The sequence below is a fragment of the Lagopus leucura genome, unplaced genomic scaffold (assembly GCF_019238085.1).
Source record: "Lagopus leucura isolate 7727_CA_CO unplaced genomic scaffold, USGS_WTPT01 Super-Scaffold_100012, whole genome shotgun sequence".
NCBI lineage: Eukaryota > Metazoa > Chordata > Aves > Galliformes > Phasianidae > Lagopus > Lagopus leucura.
In genome coordinates, this window is record NW_024962267.1 from 10,148,622 (window position 1) to 10,162,828 (window position 14,207).

General features: G+C 37.4%; 1 protein-coding gene across 4 annotated transcripts in view; it reads right to left on the bottom strand.

Annotated features, from left to right (window-relative positions):
* BMPR2 (bone morphogenetic protein receptor type 2) overlaps positions 1 to 13,612 on the bottom strand; it is a 46,012-nt gene extending 32,400 nt beyond the window's left edge. For all 4 annotated transcript variants that reach the window (XM_042874343.1, XM_042874342.1, XM_042874344.1 and 1 more), the window contains exons 1-2: positions 13,391 to 13,612; positions 11,964 to 12,143 (exon numbers count right to left, since the gene is read on the bottom strand). In XM_042874343.1, coding sequence (XP_042730277.1) covers positions 11,964 to 12,143; positions 13,391 to 13,607 — 397 coding nt within the window. In that variant the 5' untranslated portion in view covers positions 13,608 to 13,612. The remainder of the gene's footprint in view (positions 1 to 11,963; positions 12,144 to 13,390) is intronic.
* Between the last annotated feature and the right edge of the window lie 595 nt (positions 13,613 to 14,207).

Here is a 14,207-nt window from a genome sequence, read left to right on the forward strand (position 1 = left end):
AATTCTTACACAGACTGCTAAAAAAATCTCAAAACTTAGCAGTTTATGCTCGCCTTCCAACTGACAAGTTAGCAAGCAAGCAAGCAGTCATAAAATGAGCATGACTTTGATAAACACATAAATGATCCTAGCACGCTAATTAAATATTTAGCTCAGCACATCCCCTGCTATTGGAAACTTCTATTCCTTAGCATGTATAACGTGATGACCACCCAGCTGGACTCTTACTGAATGCAGGACTGTACACGCTTCTGTTCCCTGCTCTGCAGAGTCTACTACAGCCTCTAAAACCACACAATACTTCAGTGCTGGACCAAGTCCAGCAAAGTTGGGAGTTGCTGTACAGACATATCTTGGTATCTTAACTCACTTGTCTATTCTGGAACAGTCAGTAAAATATATACGATTTACAATTGATGAGTTTTCCTCCAGTAGCAAAATTTAAACATTACTGTCTTTGTAACAGATATTTAACACTCTGAGCCTACTATGAAAACTTCCTCCCCTCAGCAGAGCTTGGTGGTCTCTGTAAAAACAAAAAAAATTAAAAATCACATCTAACTGATCTGTATCAAAATAAGAAAAACAAATGTCTGAGCTACAGAAAATCTCAAGTGTAAAAACAATTCCTTGATGCAGACTCTCCTACTGCCATTACACACTAAGTACTCTCTATTTAGGGCAGGATGTAAGAAGCCTCCTATTTCCAAAGCTGAGCACGTCTTTCACGGCACTCTGTCACTGAGTGTGCCAGTACAAGAACTCTGCAAGAGCTGCAAGGCCTGAGGACAGCATGCCTCCCGAGCTCCTGGCACCGCTTTCAGGAGATGCGCAACACTTCTGGTTTACAGTGCGTATTTATTTCACCCACACACATTTTTAGTTCGCTCCAAAGATGCTATGAATGGCTCTGCAGTTGGGAGTGTCCAATGTGGGTGTGTGCAGTGTTCCACACACCCAAACCTACACGTGGTGGTGAATGTTTCCCATTTGCACTGCTTGCAAGTGTGTGATTGATCTGCTGTCAGTGTCCGCAAAGGCAGGGAAGCCTGAGTTACTCTGCAGAGTCATTAAAAAACTTGTTCAAAAAACAATTAAGATATTTTCTACATGTTCATCTAGCCATGACTGCTGGTGTTTTTCTGTGTTTTATTTTGCAATATGTTTTCACCAAGCTTTCTCTGCTTCCCCATGCCATCTTGGAGACAGCAGTGTCTCAACCTACACTCAGAGGAAGAACACTGCTACATGTAATTTACAATAGCTCAACCAGAACCATCCATTTTGCCTTACTTGCTGCAATTATATCCATGGAGAACAGAAATGGAGGGAAAAAGAACAACACTTGAAGTATAATCACTTAGCATGCACTGCAGCTTAGATAACTACCTTCCAGAAGTTCGTGCTTATGTTTATGTTTTATAACATTCGTACTAATTTGCTGAGTTTTAAAACTACTTTTCTAACTACTCTTATGGCGAGTTGCTTCTTTAATGGGAGAAACAGAACTATGACAAAGCAACAGTGATCTCAACGGCTCCACACAGAAGGTCTGGCTAGGGCTAGCTAGAGCACCATGTATTCCTCAGACACACACATCTTGCTTCTGCACACATCAACATACATGGCTATGAGTCACCACTCAGTGATACATGGGAAGATTTTGGTTCTGCATAGGAAAGGGTCATCTAGCACTCTTATTTCTGTTCCAAGTGTTACTATAGTGAAATATGCTTTTATGCAGTCTGCAATGATCCCTCACCCTTGCTCAGAGTATATTTAGTTTAAAGTCAATACAGATGTCTGGAACAAGGAATTTTTTTGCTAGCCTAGGAAAATATTTACAGGCTTGCAGACACTTCTAAATGAGCTTCATGCTACCAACCTAAAGGAAGCCAAAATCCAGGCCAAAATAAAAAGCTGTGTAATATTATCCATACATACTTTAGAAATTTTCATGAAATAACTATTCTGGCACCAAGAAGGATACATGCAATAGTTACTAGGATTAAGCTTTAAGATGCATAAAACAGTCCTACTGAAACAATCTTAGTGGAACCTTCAAAGGTATTCAAAATTATTAAATGCTTCAGTTCAGTCTCAATGCAATTTTGTATCCTGTCTTAGAACATTAAGACCTCCCTCTTGCCTCTGAAAATGCCAAATCTCACCTTTGATGCTAAAATAAAAAAGCTACAGCAATGTTAAGTCTTCACACTTCCCTCTTCACAATTCACTTGCCCTTTCAAATAGAATTTCTAACTTGCCTCCTTTAGACATATCTGCACAACTAACATACAAAAATGTAATACCCAAATTAACTGAAATAAACTAGAATTTAAGTTAGATTCTAAGACTGGTTTAGATTCTAAGTTTAGATTCTAAGACTAACATATTCAGTTCAAACTATCCCATGTTGCAGAATAAATATCTTAATGTCCCAAATGAAAACACAGACGATCAAAAGAGATATATAAACTTTCTACAGAAATCTGATTACACTCACTATTCAAAAGATCCATACCTATTCTGACATGGAAAGTATGAAAGCCAAAATCACACATTCCGCAACCCCCAACAGCTGACATTTAAAACTTTATCTCCTCTCAGAAATTCAGTCACAATGAGAATTGCAACAAAGGAAAGTGCTTCACACACACAAACATACACCATCGCCCCACTCACATGCAATCATAGAATGGCTTGCGGCGGAAGGACTCTAACGATCATCTAGTCACACACCCCCCTTCCATGAGCCGAGTAGGGTTACCAAACAATACATTAGGCTGCTTGAAGCCTCATCCAACCTGACCTTGAATACCTACATGGATAGGGTACACCTGCAGGGGTGAGGAAACGTATTTCATTTTGGTGTACCAAAATTATGTAGAGGATTATTGTGGGAGTTACTGAAAAACACCTGAAAGACAACACAGACACTGGTCACTGACAACATGGGTTCACAATGGAAACGCCCTGTTTAACAAATGTAATTCCCTTTTATGACAAGGTTACGCACTTTGGCAACCGAGAAAAGCCGGCTGATGAAATCTTTTTGAATTTCAATACTGTTTCTCACACAATCCTTCTGGACAAAATGTAGACAAATAGACAACACGATGGATGAACAACTGGATGATGGGCTGGGCTCCAATAACTAGAATAAATGGAGCTACAACAGGCTGGTGGCCAGCCACTGGTTGAGTTCCTCTGACTTCATGTTAGGCCCAGTTTTCTAGTGGTTATATAAATGATCTCAATAGAGGACTCGAATGCACACTTAGTAAAGTTGCAGATTACACTAAAACAGGAGTTGTTGATTCCCTCATGCTGAGGAACCAGCGTCCATTATAACGGGGCACTGTTCATTTTATTTATTAAATATGAAGCAGTGAAGATAATAATGCATAGTCATATATGTTGATATGCATAATCATAATGCATATCAACAACTATTTCAAAAAACACAGAAGTAACATCCCAACTGCAATGTGTCAGGAAAAAGTAATGCACACAAATACTTCAAAACAAAGGAACACAGAAAGTTTCAGTACACATACAGTATACAGAAAAAATTACAGATAGAGGAACTGTATTCTTCGTATTTCATACGTGTCTACTACATGCACTTTAATGAATTTCCTTCACTCTAACTTACTCTACTAGCAACAGTCAGCATTCCTGTTTATAAAACCAACACAAATAGGTTTTTATTATCATCTTGAATCTCTTTCAACAGCATAATTGCATCCACTGGTGCTCTGTGAAGATTTCAATGTCATCATCTCCTGTTTAGATAGCAACAAAACAACAGCACTGAACTGAAAATTTAGGAGCACACTGACATGATGCTTTCCTGTCTGTGTGGCCTCCCCTGGTTGCTCTATGATCTTCTGTCTGTTCTTTTGAGCCCATGGTTCCTGTTAGCCAGAAAGGCAACAGAACACCTCAGGTCTGTGTCTTCAGAACATTCCAGACAGCTCAGTTCCTAAGAACAAAACGGAGATGCCTGTAGTCAGGATGACACATGCACCTTTTCAGGAGCTAGACACCCAGTTATAAAACTCCACATTCTAATTGTACAGCCAATCGCTCATTCACAATTCAGTACCTGAGGCACTCACTGGAATTTGCCATTCACTTCATTAATGAAAAGGATGTAAGCCCTTCTTCATAAGGAATAAATAAATAAATGAATAAAATCCTGATTCTCGGTATCCTTCCAACATAAAGAGATTTTGCCTGACAAGATGGAAGAAGACAAACTCTAGCTTCCATGAAATACAGCTCCTGCCCTTGGTTATACTCCCAACAGAAGACTTGGGGGGCCTGGACACAGTGCCCCCAGCCGCTGGCAGGAAGGCGGCCTGCTCCATGCCTGCCTCTGCAGGAGCCCGCTGACATCTGACTGACTGAATTCAAGCTGTTTTAAGAACACTTGGTCTAAAAACAATTCCAATGCTCCTACAAGCAGCTTACTATGTTATTAAAAACCTAGAGGATTTATTTACTAGACTCTAAAAAACCACTGTTGGTTTACCTCCTGGTAATCTCCCATTTGAAGAGTCACTGCACATCATTTCATAAAGACAGGAGCTAGAAAATAACACATATAGAATTCTCAGGTTCACCATATTTGTCAGATAAAGAAATTGACCAAAAAAGGCCCACAGAAGACCAGTGATAAAAGACCAGTTCTGCAGAGCCCACATCCCCCTGTACCCACCCTGCAAACCTGTCTCTCCACAGGGGACTGAGCTCCCTGGTGCCAATGTATGCATGTAGTGCAGGAGAGCCTGCAAGGCAGCTGAGCTCACAGAGGACTGTTCCAGTCACACTGCATGTGCCAAACTCCTAAAGCTTTCTTTCAAAACTGCATCAGTTCCAGGATCGAGAGTGTAAATTGTCTTAGACAGAACCATGACACAGGATTAGATACTTTTGTCAGCCAACTGAGCATATAGTACAGTAATAAGCAAGGCTTAGAGAAAACGTCCAATTAAGGAGTAAGAAAAATACATAGAAGGCTTTTTGTGATCGAAATATTAAACCACACAGATAATTTTATTAGTATTGAACAGCCAACAATAGACTTAGTATTTATAAGCAATGTTCAGTTTTGTGCTTAACATTCCCACTCCCAAGCCTGCCTCCCACTATTCTAGCAGCCTGCAGTCACAAACCTTTCTCACTAGCAATCTATCAGGAGCAGACAAAACTGGGGGTGGGAATTTATCAGATGCTGCTGGTAGCACCTAGCATGCTTTGTAACTGAGCTTTGCTGAGCTCTTGTTCCTTTTCATCTAAACTCCATTAATTTCATCCTTTAAAAAAAGAACAACAGAGTAGAACCACGGTTGAAATTAATAAATAAATCAAGTATGAGGAATGCAACCCAGTCTAACATAACCTTTTACTGAGTAATGCCAACAGAGTACGATATCTTGCTAGTTAAGTCGATATAACTGGCTAGGGCAGCCCACTCTGGTAACGTTTCACTGAGTGCAGTGTCATCAACTTAAAAACACAGAAGACTGGAACAGCAAACTGCTGAACTTGTCACTGATGCTTTCTCATGTTTTGTACTCAAACTTCAAGGTAATAAACAATTATCTCATACCTTAGCATTAAATACACCAGATATGACTACTCCTGACTGAATTATAATCATATGTAACTCATTCTGATCTTTTAAGATTCACAGCATGCAGTCTTAAAATTTTAGGGGTGCAGAAATAAAAGAGCTAGAAATCAGTAAGTATTCATTATTAATACTTAATCATTGCGGAGAAAGCATTTATTAGAAATCTACTATTGCTACTATATCAGAAAACCCACCGATCACAAACACCTGCAAAAAGAATCCTGCTATGTCCATTCACCTTCCAGTGAGTTCTCATTCACCCTCAAGACATATGGGCAGTGCATGGTTTGTTTAGAATTACGTTTACTGTATACTGTAGCATCTGAACAAAGACTAAAAGTATAGCAATCTTGCTTGCTCCTCTTCTAACTTTAAGGAGAGAGAAGTAAAAATACTACTACCTTTTTCTAGTCTCTGTTATTTACATGTTGAGTTCCACTCTCGTCAGTCTTATCTATTTGTATCTTGCATCTATAAAGTATTCACAATAAAGCTCCAAAATGCATTGTAACAACAGATATAGGCTAATTAAGTCATATTATTAATATCAATATGGAAGTCAGAAAATAGCATTTCAAAATTTCAGCATTTCAAAAAAATTGGAACACATTACAATATTTGTATTCCAAAGATATTTGCGTATCTTTAAACTTTGAGAAGTGCATAAAACATACCAACTCTAAGCAGCTGATTTCCAGTAGAGATGCAAATGAAGAACTCAAGAACTGCACAATGCAAGAAATGTGAATCACCTATTTACAGACACTAGTTTACTACACATGCTTTCACTAATTCTGAAGAAGGCACAAGATCACTAACTACGCTTCAGAAAAACTGATGCTTCTTGTCTTCATTTTGGGTCTGAAACTCAAATAAAATATTTGCCATGTGGTACTAGAAATATACAGGAAATGTCAAAGATGACTACAATGCTGTTCAGACAATTTTAAGTTATGCCCACATGTACTTGAAGATTTGAGCTCTCTATGGATTCTGAAGTACAATGCTTTAAGCCCTCTGAAACAAAGCGCAGCTATAGTGCAGCACTTCACTAACACATCAGCACAATTGTGTAATATGCACTATTACTGCAATATTTCAAGATAAAAGTTGTGGGTTTTTTAGTTTCTAACATATTTTTAAAAGAAGTTTGCAGAAGCTCTTGTTCTTGAAACTCCTGGTCATAAAATGGTTTGTGTTAGCACAGCTCTGAAGTTACCTTGTCCAGCTTTCCTACCTGGTGCAGACTGATAAAGCAACAGGAAATACAGTATAAAACTTAAGGGTTTTCTGGCAGTAAAAATAATACTTGAAATGTTTCTCTAATTTAAAATAAGAACAAACATTTATTTAGCACAGTTTTCAGTGTTTTGTAGCTTTGTGGTGCATAGTAAAAGCTTTGCAACATTTCCAAACATTTCCAAAATATTTAAATCTCAGCATAAACATTTCCATTTCACCTTCCTGATTAAATGCTTCTGTAAGAGAAAAAAATTTACATGTACAGCTTTTCTAAGTAGACTTTGCCTTCATATTCAAGTTCCAATTGTACATCAAAGCTTTAATTTTAAATTCAGTAAAGACGCCAGTTTAATCTCAAAAGAATATGATGTCTTAGAAGTTAAAACATTAAGTGCAGCTAACAGCAATCTGTAAGAGATTCTGCTTTCGATATAGCTGTTTGTAATGAGAATCACTGAAGTTACTCAACAAGCATTACCTGTTATCTTGAGTGACTTGTGAAACCTTCTACTGATTGTACAGAAACTAAGGCTTTTGCTTCAATTTCTACATAACCATCCAGAAAGATTACTAATTGCTATAATACTTCTTGTTTGTTCCCATAGCAACTCACTTCTACTTTTTCTCCCCTTGTAACTCCATTTTCTACAATGTCCCAGTAAAATAACTTCCTAGAAGGCATATTGTTGTCCTCCTACTCACAATAAAGCTAGGCCCTTAACTACTGCCTTAATATTTACTGCTACTTTCCCACATACATTTCCCTGCCTCATAACATAGTGAAGATACAAAGATGACATACAGCATTGTAACCCTTAGCTGTGTAAGATGTGTTTGATTTACTTCCCACTATTTCAAGGGTGTAAATGTTAGTCCTCATGTGGATCATTCCTGCCTCCATTTTCAAAATAGAAAGTCAGATATATTGCAAGGGTTTGTAATTTTCCATTTCCCATAGATCAAAATCATCAGAAGGACAAGTATTACACAAATAGGGGAGAATGTTCATTTACAGTGTTTTCTTACATGACGCAGAAATGGAAGAACTGCTCAAACAACTGCTAAAAACTTTGCTGACCAAGCTCTGCACTTGCCAAGAAAAATCCAGCTGAAAGAAAAGGCATTTCAACTACAAATTAATACTGGATGTTACTCTCTCAGAACAAGCAATCCAAGATAAGAACTGAGAGAGAACAGTGTTACGACTTTGCAAAATTAGCATGACGTGATCTAATTCAACTTCAGTAGAGCTAGGTTGGGCCACATGCCCACAGCAACATGAGTCTAACTGCTACCTCTCAAAAGTAGTAGCTGAATCAAAACTTTCTATTACTACCTTAATTAGCCTGACCCAGTCATGCACTTTAATAATTACATGATTTAAAAATGGTAGCTTTCCTAAGCTAAATTTCCACAGAATTCGATGAGCACTTAAAACCAGACACATATGTAGCAAGAAGCTGGCCAAGAAAGGCCAAGATGGTACAGTGAGAAGATAAATCAATCTATCAGTGGTTTAGAATAAAGAAACACCAGCTTCTTTTATTGCATGAGGCAGCAGCTTCTTTGTAACCAAATTTCAGTGCTCTTACATAATATTAAGTTTTTAGGTTCTTCAAAAGCACAGCCACCATTTGTTGTTAAGAGGAAAAAAACACCTACATTGTTTCAACAACAGTATGAACCAGCAATGCTCAGCTCTTGTTGCCAGGGAATTTTCCCATGCATCCTGCAAATGCATTACCCGCCATGCAAAGATGTATACTTAACACCCAGTTGCTGTGAGATTAATTTATGCACAGTGCCAGGAAAGCAGCCTTGAGGAAAAAAAGAAACCATAATTAAAAATGGCTTGGTTTTTTTGATCCTGATGTTATTTTAACTTCAATGATTAATTACAACAATATATCTATGACCCATGAGGAAGAACACTTACCTCTGTTTAAATGGTCATTACAAATGAATGAAGTTACCTTCAAATTAACTCAGAATTTGGAAAGTATTCTGTAGACACAAGGGGCAGGTAGCTTACAAGAGTCTCAAAATAAATGCTGGACAAAGACAATAGAGTAAATAAATTTCAAAACATTTACCCAAAGAAATAGCTGGCCCTTTTAAAGTGGAGTTAGAGGGTATATACAGATACTTACTGAACGTAACATGGTGGAGCTCTTTTTGTGAAAACAGATGTAAGAATAATGAATCTACCTGGGGTAATTTCTCAAAGCACGAGAAAGTACTTCCACCCACTCTGACTGAAAAGTGAGAGCTGAGGATGCAAGCTAATTCTGAAACTTCTGCATTTAAGTAGCCCTAAACTACACAGGTAAAATCTTCAGATCTGAAACGAATACCAGGCTACTTCTGCTAATTCAGGAATCAGCTAACCGAATCTTTTCATTTTTAATATCTCAAGACTGTGGTCTCTAGACTACACAGCATCCTACAGCATTTGCAAAATTCTATCTGGAGGGACAGCCAATCAACTAATAACTACTTGAATCTTTCCAGATTACTTTTAAGACAGAACAAAATAATATTATGACTACTCAAATGTATGACTGCCTACCACCTGCAAATTAAGAAGCGGAAAGGATTAAAATTAAGGCTTCAAAAACCAGTTTGACCTCGACCTTATTTGTCATGTTTATAAGTGTTTTCTTACAAGATAGGATGGATCTTTCGTATTTGTGTTCTGACAAAATGAGAACTAACCTACACAAAAAGAACGTACTCCATTCCATGAAGACATGGTTATGATACAAATTTTTTTAATATCCTAAAAGACATAAAAATTAAGCGTAATTTTCGTGAGAAGACTTTGTGAATTTTATGAGAACAATGGTTTGTTGTATTTAACATGTCTAAAAATTCTAATTAACTTCTAGTCTTGAAACATCTATACTCTAGCTACATCTTTCAACGAGCTACTGTTATTTGTCCTATGTAACAACCAAGTGATCGTACAAATTCGTGTTTTATTCTTTTTGGGGGGATAGCTTTATCTCAAGAGTTTAACAGTTTGCACAGATCCTACAGATTGACTGTTGGCTGAAATCATTAGGCTTCATACAATTAACCACATACTATTCAAACATGCCTTGAAATTTATAGCATCATCAAGATAAATACAGTTCTATCAGTCCAAGAAGCTTATTTTCTGTCATTGAAGATCTTTTCCACATGCAATATTTTTAATATTTTATTAAAGAAATATAGGTGAATATGTATAATTCAGAGGTTATACTGAAATAACGAGAAGATTTTCCATAGGACTTGTGCAATAATTTTGTCCTCAGTATTGAGGACAGCATCAAAATGGGTTTTAGAAAGAGTTAAGAGGGCTGGGAAAGGGACAGCAGAGTTTTATAAATAAAGTATCAGAATAGTAAATAAGGCCATCCTTCGTGCTGGAACAGCCAATCTCCATCTCTAGCACAGCTAACACAGGCAAACAACTGTGTCAGTAAGCAACCTACTTTGCTTATGTCTAAAACAAAATTTGCATATTATGAAAATGGGAGGCAACACAATAACATAAAACAGTTTCAGTCAGCAGAAACGTATGCTGCAACACTCAATTGCAGCTGGGTGAATTGAGGACTGTGTTACACATTTAATATGTTTTTCCTCTCACTTTGCAAGTCAGGCTAGACTTTTTTTATTATTAGAAGTTCAATCTAAAAATTATTTGGAAATGTTATCATGAAATAAATTAATTCAGACCGTAATTTTTACCCTTAGAGAAGCACAAACACAAGTTGTTTTATAAAAGCTTTATCTCCCTACTGTGGAGGATAGATAGGGAAAAGGAACTACATGCTTTTTTTCCTTCCTGTCTGAATTTACTGCACAGCAGTAACACCAGTCATATTTGAGGAGCTCTATCACACAGCTATTACCAGAGTCAAGCAATGTCTTGTTCTGTACAGTACTGAGCTCTGACAGAAGTTCCAAACAGTGATGCTTACTGTACAAACAGTATTATCAGACAAAAGGTGCCATACATCTTGCCAGCTCACTTTACCTGGTGCATTTTCCCAATAAAAGGTTACTTCTCTTTTTTTCTCATTAATATGCCAGGCCCTCATTTTGCCCAAAATTGCTTATAAAAACTCTATCCTACAACTACTTTTGAAGGCATCAACATCATCACTATGCAAATTCTTTGAATTATCATTCCTAAATATAAACTGCTTTTTTCTTGCTGTAAATACCATCCCATTAAAGTCATTTCACAAACCACTTTCCAGTGACAAAGAACTTTCAATATGCTGAAGCAGTTGCATTACCATTTACAAGCCTGCCACTATTCAATTTCTCCTTCACAGTTTGCATTTAGAAAAGGCTATCCAGAAGTTTACATTAGGTTAAACAACTGTGTTTCTTAATGCTTGGAAGGCAGCATCACAGAGCGTCTGTAAGTCATGACCCTCATTCTGAAATATGAGGTTTCGGGGTTAATATATTGATTTGGATCAATGCACTATGTTCACTTTATAATAAATAAAAATATAGATAATCTAATTTGAATGAAAACTAAATTGCTCAAACTAGCACTCTTTGATTGTTAAGTCAAAGTTAATCTCAAGGTATACAAAAGAAAAGTCAGATTTCAAAGGACTGTAAGACTGTTAGAATCTATGCGGCCTGATCACTTTCTCTTAGGACTGTTCCATGAAACAGAACTGAATAGATGTGGCAGACTTTTCAAATGTGCCATGATTTTAATGAACTTCCTAGCTCATTTTTAAGTCAAGTCTGAATTCTTCTGAATATTCCCACAGGCTTTTGCAGTTAGGCACCCAAACACCCAAGCACCCAAGATTAGAGAGCACTTTAGTAAACATAATATGCTTTCAGCAGTTTCCTAAACAAATACTTGTAAGCATTTAACTCATTCTTTGCAGAGCACCATGGAATAAATAAACACATTAAACTTCACATGGAAAAGATCTGTTTGGCATTTCTGCTGCGTTAGAAAGGTCACGTTTCATATTTTACAGTGCACAAAAGAAAAATCATTCTCTAAATGACTTCAACCATGAAATGACAGAAACTGAAACCTCTGACTTACTGTAAGGTGTTGTATCAGTTGGGTCAGGAGGTGGGAAGTTTTCAGTGAAGTTGACATTACATAAGTCAGTGCTACAACAGCAGAACCGATATGTTCCATTCTGAATCAAGGAAGGGGTGGTTGTAACTATGCACTCCTCAAAGTGACACTCCTGTGGGTCTCCTATATGAGACCAGCATCCTGTAAACAGAGGTAAATTATAATCATTCTTGTATAGGGGGCATTAAATTAATTAAATTAATTTTATTGCATGGACAATTTAAGCACACCTATAAAAATCAGTACCATATAATACTGAATTATATGATGCAATGGAGCGGAAACAGTTATCGTAATTTGTTTCATGATTTCACTACTATCTTTTAAACCAACAACTGATAATTTCTTTCAGAATCTGTGATAGACAAGGAGAAGAAACAGAGGCAGTGGTACAGATCAACATTAAAGGTGTTTACCCCAGTATGACAAAACCTGAGTTCTTGAGCATTCTAAGCAAATATATCCTATTCCCCACTTCTCTGATACCAAGACAATACCACTACCATCTGATCCACAGCCAAGACAAAACTGTAACTTAGTTGTCTTCTAACAGCTGGAAAACAAGACCACATCAATAATTTGGTGCTTCTGGCACAACTTCTAACAATTCCGTCCTTCTCATTGTCAACTGGAATCTTACTGGAATCTTCTACCACAACTTATTTCCTGCTTAGTGCGGGCTTTGTTTTCCTACAGCAATTGTCCCTTCTCAAATACAGCCAATGACAGTTAAGCATTGTTTATGAACAAGTGCCTGGAACAGAAGAAGGCAGAGTAGGGGCAGAAGCAAGCAACCAAACTGAACTGCACATGTTTGGTCACTGGTTTTCATTCTGTTCATACGTTATACTACATTAATTTGTACCCAAATAACCTAGCAGAGTCCCTGAAAATGGAAATCAAAGCTCACCTTCAGCAACTGCATGACATTCCACCCCTTCCTGCCATCATGCTCTCAACAAAAGAATAATGAATTAAGAAACAGTATGGCACAGTTCTGTTCTAGAGCTGCAGTTCCCTTTGTTAACAAACATCCAATCAACCCGAATGTACGTTTTTAAAAAGACATTCACTTTTGAATTTATCATAATATCAATAAGTATACTAAAGTACATTCAAGACAGTTATCTTCCTCTGGACGTCCTAAACAACGAGTAATATGAGTTTTATTTCCTTTAACTGTATACCATGCTCTTTAATCTCTTTCAGAAATAGTTTATTTCAAAAAACTTCCTGTTCATTTTCAAAATTGCTAAATGGGAAGTCTAATTACATTGCACAAACAAAACAACCAGTTTTGCAGAAGAGCATCCTCAGATTTATTTGCTGCATCACAAAAAGCTGAAGAGTAGCAAAAACTAGCGCACTTACCACAAAATGTCACATACCTTGCTTTACCAGATGTATGTCTCCTTCCCGTGTTTTTTCCCAAAGTCCATAGCAGGTACTGCCTTTCATGCACAAAATGGTGCCATTCTCTTGGGAGATTCGGCTCTCACTGATTCCATGGTCCTGCTGATACGGGTCCTTAAATGCACACAGCCGCTCCTCACTCTGCGCAGCTTTAGACAAAGAAAGAAAAATATTTTTTGTCACCGACTTCATTCATAAAATTCCAGCTTTAATTACAGGAAGACCACTGTCTTCTGGAAACCTATGTTTCACAACATCATGGACTACAAATTTTCATTCTTTAAACTGTACTCCAACTTCAGGATAAAAATCCTGAAGTTACTTCTATAAAGAGGTCAGAAAAACCTCAGACGCTGTTTCAAAATAGATCTGCAAATATTTGAAGAAAATTTCATTGCACAGCCTGCATCATTTGTTCACAAGAGTAAGTTATGCAACTGTTAGCTGGTTTCTTCTGCAAACACGAGTTACTTAATTCTTCCCAGGTTGTAAACTAAGCCAACCTTGCTCAGAGTGCCATCCAACCCAGTGCTACCTTATCACAGTGTCATGTTCTCCCTTCACTGATCGCTATTTTTTTTCCACATTTTTTCCATCTGTTGCACTGACTTCTTTTTCCTCAGCAGCCCACTAATTTGGGCTATTTCACACAACATTTATAACCACCAGCAGAAATACAAACAGCTGAGTGAAATCCATACACTCCAACCAATGAATCTGTGGAACACTGAGTGTATGTAAGAGCAAAGCTGTACAAAGGCTATCCCCACAGAACATCCAGCAGGAAGACCT